Raw genomic sequence first — 11,155 nt, 5'->3', positions numbered from 1 at the left:
GAACCTGGGCGTCCGGAACCAGTGCCGCGCAACGGGAGAGGCCACAACAGTGAGAGGCCCACGTATACCGCAAAAAAAAAAAAAAAATTTTTTATTTATATGTGTACACATATATATACATACTCCTGTGTGCGTGTGTGTGTATGTGTGTAAAACATCATCTTAGTCCAGTCTTCTCAAATGGGATATTCAAATCCCAGGGAGTATTCTAAAACATAAGTAAGCACAATCCATCTTCTTATTTATCCATGTTACTTAAAGGTAGATAATTTCAAACATTATTTCTGTATTGAAACAAACATGGATATATTCTATCTATCCAATAGGGATATAGAATAGGGTAGAATATATTATAGAGTAGAATATAGTTCAGGCTGCATTTTAATATAAAGGATGATTCGGTAAATAAATTTCGTGCATAAGACAGGGGGGTGTAGATTTACACTCTTTCTGGTCAGGATATTTGCAGCGGAACATTTAACAAACATCATCTTGATTGATGCTTGCAATATAACGGGTAGAAAGACGTCAGGTGACTTGCCAAAGGCCACTTGTTAGTGGAACACTTGTGATTGCCTGGCAGAGACCCACGTTCTCCACAACAACATAGTACCTGTTCTAAACATGGGTTGCAGGACACATAAATGAGCTTTCACATTTAAAAATAGATTAAGAGGGTGCTGGAAATGGCAAAACTCTCATTCCTGAGCAATTCTGACCACAGAGCCTCATTCCTTTTTCCCTAGGCACCACCTGTGTGTTCTTATAACTCTGCTTCCACTCAAAGCAGAAACAAGGCATGAGGCTTACCTGTCCAATTTCGTTTGCTGTGTCACCTTTGGCACCCACTTGAACAAGTGACAGAGAGGTGGAGAGACAGACTGGAGAGAAGAGGACATTGCCCGCTGGCTCCTTTTCACACAGTTGTTTGAACAGGTCAACTGCAAAAGCCGAATTTGCCAGTCGCAGGGCATCCATTGTGGGCCTAGAACAAAGAACAAGAGTGAGGTTATTTCTAAATCATTTTTAAAGTGTTCTCAACTGCATTTTGCCAACGCAATAAGAATTCTAGTCAAACCAAGTCATGGTCTTGGGTAGAAGAGAGGAAGGAAGGAACTTTCAGTAAATGAAAATTTAAAAGTCAGTGGTAAAGAAACTCCTGCACAAATGTCCTAAGATCTGAACACCCAACATGTGAGGTCCTCTGTGTGTACAGCTCTGTCCAGAATCTCCAAATTCGAGCCCACTTGGCTACGATGGCCCCTGCACGTGGTCAGAACAATGGACAGCACTGACCAAAATCAGTTGGTTTTATTTATCCATATTGTTTCAATTAGGATTTAGGTTAAAGCATACAAAATTGAATTTTTTGTAGATCAAAAATAGTCAAATCACAGCAGTTTTGTGTGATTCAAGTTAATATCTAGTAAGTGTTATGGGCTGCATCGTGTCCCCCCACTACCGCCCAAAAGGTAGGCTGAAGTCCCACCTCTGGGTACCTGTGAATGTGACCTTATTTGAAAATAGGATCTTTGCAGCTTGAATCAGGTAGAGGTCATCAGGGTGGCCCTAACCCGATAAGACTGGTGTCCGTTTAAGAACAGGGGAAAAGACACAAAGACAGACGTGCAGAGGGAAGATGATGTGAAGACACAAGGGAGGACACCATATGGCGACAGAGGTAGAGATTCTGGGAGCAATGCTTCTACAAGCCAAGCACACCAACGTTCACTGGCAACGCCAGAAGCCAGAGAAAGGCACGGAACAGATTCTCCCCTAGGGCTTGCCGAGAGAGCAAGGCCCTGACAGCACCTTAATTTCAGAATTCTGGCCTCCAGAACTGTGGGAGTATAAATCTCCACTGTTTTAAGCCACCCAATGTGTGGTACTTTGCTACAGCAGCCCTACAGGATTAATAAAGTAAGTAATGCCTTAGTAGGGCACCCGGCACATAGCAATATTTAATCAATAATGGCTACTATTGTTTTTGTTGTTTGTACATTATCTACTATGTGGAAGACACTACGAAAAGTATTATAAGGATCACCTGAGTACCCCCTCCCTTCCTCTGAGTTTTCCATCTCTTTGGGCAGATATGTATACAAATAAGCAGAATGTCATGCCATGTGAACAGTGGAACAAGTAACATGGGAGTTAAAGAAAAGAGAGGGCAGCTTTATCTAAAAATACAGAGCCACGACTTCCCTGGTGGCGCAGTGGTTGGGAGTCCGCCTGCCGATGCAGGGGAACCGGGTTCGTGCCCCGGTCCGGGAGGATCCCACGTGCCGCGGAGCGGCTGGGCCCGTGAGCCATGGCCGCTGGGCCTGCGCGTCCGGAGCCTGTGCTCCGCAACGGGAGAGGCCGCTCCTCAGCGGGAGAGGCCACAGCAGTGAGAGGCCTGCGTACCGCAAAAAAAAAATAATAATTAAAAAAAATAAAAATAAAAATAAAAATATGGAGCCGGGTAAAGTGGAAACAGCAACAGCGAGCCTCTGGTCTTGACTGAGAACTCTCGTTCTCATTACCCCTCGAAGACATGACACTGAAGGTCGTCAGGCAGGATGTGCTCCCCAGCGTCAGACAAAGCATCACCACTCAAGACAGAGGGCTTCCCTCAATCGGGACTCAAGGATGTGTTAAAGTCAAATGCATGAATAGGATCTCAATTTTGCACCTTATACCTGAACAGAAATTCAAAATGCAAAGACGTGAGAATAAGATCAAGGAGTGGGCCCTTGATCTTCAAATAGTTCTTTGGAATTCTCCCTTTTATGGGACATGTGGCTTGTGTGTAGGATGGAAGCAAAAAGATTATACTATATCTTGGAATCTGTAAAAACAAGCTCATTAGCAAAAAAAAAAAAAAAAAAAAAAGTTTCGCGGACCCGTTCATGCTCAGTGGTCATCTCCAGTGACTGCTTCCTCCTTTGTCCAAAAAGTACAGCTAAGTGAACTCAGTGTTCTCATTACGCACCCGCAATAAGGTAACCTGAAGTCAGGGCGGGCATCTTACGTTTCTTTAAGGCCTACTACCTTATGCTCTCTCATCTGGGGAGAGCTGGGGGCCATGAGATGAGAGTGAACTCTCGGGGGAAGCAGACCAGCATGAGGAAGGCAGAGGGCAATGAGACAGAAACAGAAGCATGTGTCCATCCCAGGGAAATTAAAAGAAACTTCCTCAAACGTTTGGGGAATCCTAAACAGACTTTCAGGACAAGAAGTCTGGCTTTCTCCAGCAGCAAGTTTAACACTGATAATGCTGAATTCATCTATGACTAAAATTCAATAGGAGCTATTCCTCTACCAAATAGAAAAGCCTAAATGAGGTATTTCTTCACCAAATAGAGACACCCAAACCCAAACCCCTGCGAACTTCTCAAAGCTTCAACAACTCAAGGCCTAACCGCACACCAGTGATAGTATGAAAGCATACCAGCTACGTTTTAACAAGCCCAAGTAGTTCTCCCAGCCTGTATTTCCAACCACCCAGGAGGAGAAATTAGAATACTTTTGCATCATTTATAACAAACTTTGAAGTTTGATGTCTTTTGTGTTTTTAAGGCCTTGGAGTAATCTGCTGGGGGAGTTTGACGGCAGACACCTAAAAGTGGATCCCAGAAGTGGATCAAAGTGTAAGGAAATGCCATTTTGTTCCACTGAAGTATTTTTCATTCATTCATTATAACATTTTGCAATTCGTTTCATCTAAATGGCTCTATGTGAATACAGGATCATGGTGGCTTTAAGTACAGTTAATTACACGATATAATGAACACTTTGTTGCAATTCAAGGCTTAGATTCAGTGCCTGTTGGAGAATGTAAATCAGGGCACACCTAACATCTGAGGTGTCTATAGGGGCAAAAGATCACCAACTACGTAATCAATCAAATATTGCCTGGTAAATCGAATCAGTTGCTTGGTGATTAGAGGCAAGCGACCTAAAAACACTGTAAAGCTGATTTGGTCTGAGATAGTTCAAGGGATGATTTTGGTCACAGCCAATTGCCACCTCACTGTGGTGCAAGATGAAGCATTTAAACAGCTCTCAGCAACTTTAGCCATACACACCCAGGAAAATGGGTCAGGTTCCTATGCAGACCATTTTGCACGAGCAAATGCTATAAAAATTAGGGGTACAAGAGTAGAGATTAGCAATTCCTGCGTAGTAAATTTACATATCTAATGACCTGTTCAGGGTGCTAAAATCGCTGCAGATTCTTTTCATTGTATGATTCCATCGTTACAGAGATAACTTGTTTCATTTTCACGGAAACCTTCTAATGATGAGAACAAGTAAGGATTATTTAATTTACAACATCAACCTAGAAAACACCACATCTTTTATTGATTTAAATGTTTAAACGCCACTTTTAATCAGGGAAACGTGAAATGAAAGTTTAAGTAGTAATAAACAAACAACAAAGAAATGCAACAAACAAACAACAAGAAGTTGTAAGAGTTTAATTGTAAAGTTGCCTGTCTTGTTTTTATTGTTTGCAATACATCCTAAAGCCATAAACCTTTAAAGGGGGATGAGACCTTGGATGGAGTTAGTCTGGCCCCATCTCTTCAGTTTACAGATGTGGAAAGGGAAGCACACAGAGACGAAGTGGTTCTCCCAGGCCACCCACGCGGGGAGTGAGAGTGGTCAGACCAGACCTGGCACTCACTCTTCTACGTTCCAGCCTGGTAGTTCCAGACCACACCTATCACCTTCCTTCTTGGCAATTGTGTCTTTGCTGGCATTTGTTCTCTCAGGAGTCTTTAGAGTTCCAAAAATCCTACGTGTCCTGGATTACCCCTTTAGAGATACCAAGATACCTTACATGTTTTCTTCTTTTTTTTTCTGACATGTTTTCTTTTTTTAAATCAACACAAAACTTTTTTTTCCTGATTTTCCAACTGGCAGAAACTCATGTTCTCTTTCCACTCTTTGTGTTGCAAACTATCAATCGTATATTGCTTTCATTTAATAAGTATTAACTGAGTACCTAATAAGGCGTGTCAGGCACCTGATCTAGACATTAACAAATCAAAGGTGGACATAGCATGGTTCCCGCCTCTGAGGAGCTGTCACCTAGTGGCATGATATGTGCTGTAGGTGTGACGGGTGTTTTGATGGGGGCACAAGTTATCATGCAGCCCTTAGGGGAGACAGCGCACTCATAGCAGAAATCTCAGTGAGCTCTCCTCAGAGACAGTGACATCAAATAAGTCGCACTACAGGTGCATCCTAAAGAATAAGGAGGAGTTAGCCATGCAAAAAGGTGTGCCAGAGAGAACTGCTAGTTCAGAGACAGCAGGCGGTCCCCAGATGGATGCAGACATGTGCACTGGGGTGTGTGGAGGCATGGGGAGGTCAATCCTCTCGACTCACAGGTGCTCACTGGCCACTGCATCAAGATTTCTAACGTTTTTAATGCATCCAAGCCAATATTCCCCAACCTTTTCATCTGTAGACCATTTGGTGGAAACAATCCTTAGGCAATACCTTTGCCTAGTACAGCAACTACAATGGAATGTCTAAACACACAGTCTGTGCTGTTCACTTCCTAACCTCACAAGGAAAAAAGTCAGAGGCAGATTAAGAAAACAGGAGATCCTGCAGCTTCTGCCATGTGAAAGAATAGCAGGAGGATTAATGAGGTGATGAAATGAGTAAATGTACGTGAAAAGTGCTCTGTCAGCGGGAAAGGACAATGTGGCTCTTAGTAATAAGGTCAACTGCTTAATTTCCAATGGCAGGGGAGCCTCTGCTCTGCTCAGATATTCTGAGCCATCATATCTGCTCCCATCTGGTTAGAAGCCTGATCTTGACCGCTGAGCCACCCCACCGCTGCCTAAAACAGTAAAACAGGGCCAGACTCACCACGCCAGGATGACCAAGATGGCTGAGACTTCATACCTTCAACGTGAACCCACAACCCAGAGGGACTGAAGTGGCAGAATTCAGGTGCTCAGAAGCAAAGATACAAACCCACTGACTCACGTAGAGAATCCTTTCTTCAGACAAGCTTCCATCTCTCCACCCATCCAGGAACCCATCAAACACCTGCATATATTTTGGGGGACTGAGGTTTTGACGCACCCAATTCTATTCAAAACCTCTTCAGTAATGTCGGGGTGACAAAGCTGTTAAGAAAATTCATGGTGACCTGGAAAAGTCCAGGAGCCGTGAGTTTGAAGACTTGGATTCCACTTCATCCTGTCCCCTGTAAGCCAGGGGACTCTGGACGCCACTTCTCCTCCGTGAGCACCCCCTCCTCATCCACAAAATGGGGGGTGGGGGAGATGTGAGCCGAAGGATGTACAAGAGCCCTCAGCCCTGGGAATCTGAGCCTCATCTGATCATGAGCCTACAGAACAGCCTGGCCTGTTAAATGGCTCTTTAGTGTGACACGCTTAAAGAAAGCCATCAAAACAGTAGCTTCTATGAGGAGGAAGCTATGAGCCTACCTATTCGAAAAGTCGTCCAAGAACACACATTTGAAATCTGTAATTTGCTTCAAGTATCTTGAAGCCCAGGAATAGGGAGGGAGAATACTTCCTGCCTGGAAGAACGCAGTTGCAAGTAAATGGACACCCACTGGATGCTTTAAAAGGCCAAAAAGAACAGCAGTTCCGCAGTCTGAATCTCAGCCCACAGCGCCAACGCAAGAAGGTGAGCCGGACACTCCTGTGCGTCTCCACTTTCTTCAGGTTTGGGGCACCACACCCTTTCCGAAACTAGCACCGCAAAACTCATTCTGAGTTCCAAGGTAGGGCTGGAAACGTCCTCGGAAATACTTGCTCCTCTGCGAATCACTGTTGGGCCCTCCCAACACCAAAACCTCCCGGCCGCGCTGCTTCTTCATGCTCGTACCTCGTGCTGTTTAAGTGATTTTGCTCCCTACACGGCATGCCTGGTTCCCAAAGGACTGGGCGCTGGAAATGCTGCCCATGTAGGGGGTGATAGCCGCACCGAAGCTGACAGCCTACTCCTGAAAATAAGCCATTCTGTCCACTGTGTTCACCGTCTCAAAGAACTATTTTCTTTTAAGACTTGCCAAAAAGAGGGAAATCACCACCTTGCTCCCTGCACTTTGCTTACCTGAAGTTACAGCGATCGCACGACCAGGGAAAAGGAAAACCAGATGCGGTAGGACCTTGATGTGGGGCAGAGAAGCACGCTGCTCGCTCACTTGAATGCCGGCCGGGGCCACGCCCACTGTGACCACGCCCAGCCTGCCCTCCCTCCGTCCCTCCCACTTCTGCCCTGGCCCTTACTCATGCCTCTTGGCAGCTGTCCGTGATTGAAAAAAATGATTCACGCTGAAGTTGCTGTTGTCTGCACAGCTTCTCAAGGCCTGCAACATGCTCAGGCAGGACAGGGCTGTCGGCGGATCGTGCCTTAGGCTGAATACACGCACACATACAGCAGGGCAACCCTAGCAGCCCACGTGGGACCGGAAGGTGAAATATTATATAAAATAGAAGGAATATGTGATGGTTGTAATAATTCATACTTCTCAAGTATGGTGGTGCCACAGAAAGCACCCTCACCTCCATGGCTCATTCTGCTAGATGCCAAAGAGGTAGCTAGCTACCTATTAAACAGAAAGGTGATCACAAAAGAAAGTAAAGAATATATAAATTAAATACCTTAGACTTAGCAGAATATGTAATACCAAATTGATGGGAGAAATTGTTGATGGGGTTCCCAATAACCTATTGTGATTAGGATTACCCAGCTTTAGGGACTTCCCTGGAGGTCCAGTGGTTAAGGCTTTGCCTTCCAATGCAGGGGGTGGAGGTTCTATCCCTGGTGGGAGAGCTAAGATCCCACATGCCTCTCAGCCGAAAAACCGAAACATAAAACAGAAGCAATATTCAATAAAGACTAAACAAATTTGTTGTTAATAAATTAAAGACTTTAAAAATGGTCCACATCAAAAAAAAAAAAAAAAAAAAGCCTTTGAAAAAAAAAAAGGATTATTTTGCCCTGGAATCGCTTTGCGGAGTCTGCTCTTTGCATATTCCAGAGTTTTCCTGCCTTCCTACAGCTCCTTCTTTCGGGGTGAACTCCTCCCTTCCTACCGAATCTGTTCTCCGGAAAAGGACCTGAAACTGAGCCAATTACTTATCTGCTGTGCTCATTTAATATGCCCTGTTGTTCATTTACCACATTGTCTCATAATAATCTATTTTATTATACGATCTCCTCTATCTCACTACGAGAATCTTGAAGGTAAGGACCAAGCCTCATTCATTTTTGTAATGCCAACACTTGGTATGGTCTTGATAGAAAATGTGCAGTCAATTAATGCTTGTTGACTAAATGAAAGAGAGCCACTCATTTTGCTAAACTAAGAGTGACTAAGAGCTTCCCTTCTCTCTATGCCCTGGGTGTTTTATTATGAACCAGGATCAAAGTCATAAACTAAATGAGTTGAACTCCTAAAGTAGAATTTTAGGCATCAGGGGAGCAAGTAGAGGTTAGAAGGTCACAACAGGGTGATGTGGGCAGGATACCACTTGAAAATGACACTATCCAGCTGTGGTGTGGAAACGTGGGTTTAAACGGGCCGAACCATAAATTTAGAAACTGACTCTACAACTCACTGCTTGAGAAATCCTCGGTAGCCTCAGTTTCCTCATGTATAAAATGAGACACATATATACATGAAGAGACAATGCATATAAAGTGTCTGGCCCATAGCATGTAGTTATGATCAGCATTTTGCCTATTCTCCAGGCAGGCGCAGGCTCAGGGAATAATCATAATGGCCAAAAGGCTGGTGCAGGATATTCACATTTAATTCACTGCCATATTTTATTGAACACCTGGTACCTGCTTGCTACTGTGTCCCAAAGATTTAAAGAGACTTGCACTTAAATCAGAAATCTTTGTCCACTCTCTCTTTTGATGTCTGAATTCCCTTTACAACTCTCCTGTTCAGGGCCTGTGGCAAAAAACACTTCCAGAGACAGGAATTCAGCAATATCCAAGGAAGCCCGAACATAACTCTGACTCTTGGAAATAAACGTTTCTTTAAAAATGTTTAGTGGGAAATGATATAACTGTTTGTAGGAAGAAGCATTTGCTTTATAATTCCAAAACTAATCTGGGCTTCCCTGGTGGCGAGGTGGTTGGGAGTCCGCCTGCCGATGCAGGGGACGCGGGTTCTTACCCCGATCTGGGAGGATCCCATATGCCGCGGAGCGGCTGGGCCCGCGAGCCATGGCCGCTGAGCCTGCGCGTCCGGAGCCTGTGCTCCGCGACGGGAGAGGCCACAACAGTGAGAGGCCCGCGTACCGAAAAAAACAAAAAACAAAACAAACAAACAAAAAAAACTAATCTATAATTGTCTTCTCTCTCTTTTACGTGCCACAATAAAAAAAACAAAGCATGTTATTGACTTTGTATTTAAAAGAGTAGATTTTGTGTGTGGGAGGGACGAAATACAGCTCAAAAAATGAATTAGCCATTCATTCACCATACAACTTTATCAAGCAATAATTTCCTCTAGTTCAACAACGGTAACCATCAGCTCAAATATTTAATAACCTAGGAGACTGTTTTGTTTGTGCTTTTCCTTCCCTGTAGGTTGAGATATTCCAGATATTGTAACTCGATTGCTCAGCATTCAGGCGACGTGGCTTGGTACACCCAGCCGCTCCCAGAATGACTCAGGAGAGCTGTTAGAGCACGCTTAGAGTTGTTTTCTCCCTCTCTCTCTTCTCTTCCAAGAAGATGAATTTCAGCCGCAAGTTCTTAAGCACCCTCCCCAAATACCTACAAATCATCAAGTGGATTTTTTTTTCCCACTGATCAGTGTTATTCCCACCGACGCCTATGACAGCTCTCCCGTACAACAGAGGAATAACCCGAATCTTACACGTTTTCAGCAAATTACAGAAACTGCACAATAAAGGCTCCCCTCTACTCACTGAGGACTATAATCTCCTTTCCGCACATGGAGAAACTGAGTCAGGAAAGATATGGCAACTTCACCTTAGAGTTTCTGAGATAGAAAAAAAGTTTCCAAAACCCAGATTTATAATCCTTAACCCTGACTATGTCCCTTTCGAGAATCCAACAGCTTAACATGTTTTCATATTCTTGTCTTATCATCATCTAGTGTTTGAGAAGCCTAAAATTCCATCTAGAAGAAATTTTATATTAAACAACCTTTTCTGGAAAATAATTTACAGGAATTCTGCTAATGTACATGAATTTACATGAAATTTTACTAAGATGCAACCTTGAGGGGGAAAAAATCTAAGTGAAAAAAATAAAGATCAGGACTCCAGAGATAAACCACAGACAACCAGATGGCATAGGTGGCATAATTTGCCTTTAAAATCCTTAATGCTGTGTGTAAAGGCATAAATCCAAGCAGAAAATTCGCATCACTTAGATTTGGTTGATGGATGTAGAGAAAAGAGAGATGACAGTGTGGGAAAGAGAACGCATCTCGGAGTTGATTCTGAGCTGCACCCCACTGCTCACTGGGTATTAATCATCGGCAAAATATTTAACTTCTCTGGACCTCGGAATCCTTCACAGTAAAAAGGAGGGAGGGGTTGGACTCATTGTCCTTATGTTCCTTTTGGATGTAAAGGTCAAAGAGTGAAAGCCTGCCTTTACCTAACCAAACAGAGCTCAATAACTCTTGAAAATGGATAGTGTGGAATACATTTGGATGTGACATAAAAATGAAATGAAAATTAAACATATTAGTTCATTAATGACTGGGTTTTAATTCATTAGCTAACAGAGCTATATGATCTGGTGACTTCACATTCAGCTGTTCAAATATTTGCATATATACACTATGTTATCATTTTCTTTTCTTATATAATTCTTATAGGACAAAAGGAACAAATAGAAGAATCAAAATGCAACCTTTCCAAAATATCCAGTAGCAATAAGAATTTCAATACAACTGGTAGGAATGTACATTGGTCAACTCTTCTGGGAAATAATTTAGCAATATGTTACCTTATTAGTAATCATCTCCTTCAACCCAATAATACAGCTTTGAGAAATCTTTCTTAAGGAAATAATTACAGATAAGGTCAGTGATTAATGTACAGAAATGTCCATGTTTGTATTATTTATAACAGAAAAACTAGAAACTAGCTGAATGTCCATCAATAAGCAAATAACT

General features: G+C 43.1%; 1 protein-coding gene across 1 annotated transcript in view; it reads right to left on the bottom strand.

Moving 5' to 3' along the window:
- LOC102986713 (serpin B5) overlaps window positions 1-7,192 on the bottom strand; it is a 25,420-nt gene extending 18,228 nt beyond the window's left edge. Inside the window, exons 1-2 of the mRNA XM_007105109.4 lie at window positions 7,093-7,192; window positions 811-985 (exon numbers count right to left, since the gene is read on the bottom strand). Coding sequence (XP_007105171.1) covers window positions 811-978 — 168 coding nt within the window. The 5' untranslated portion in view covers window positions 979-985; window positions 7,093-7,192. The remainder of the gene's footprint in view (window positions 1-810; window positions 986-7,092) is intronic.
- Window positions 7,193-11,155: the final 3,963 nt, after the last annotated feature.

The sequence above is a fragment of the Physeter macrocephalus genome, chromosome 19, assembly GCF_002837175.3.
Source record: "Physeter macrocephalus isolate SW-GA chromosome 19, ASM283717v5, whole genome shotgun sequence".
Taxonomy (NCBI): Eukaryota; Metazoa; Chordata; class Mammalia; order Artiodactyla; family Physeteridae; genus Physeter; species Physeter macrocephalus.
This window is presented reverse-complemented; position numbering and strand designations above follow the sequence as displayed.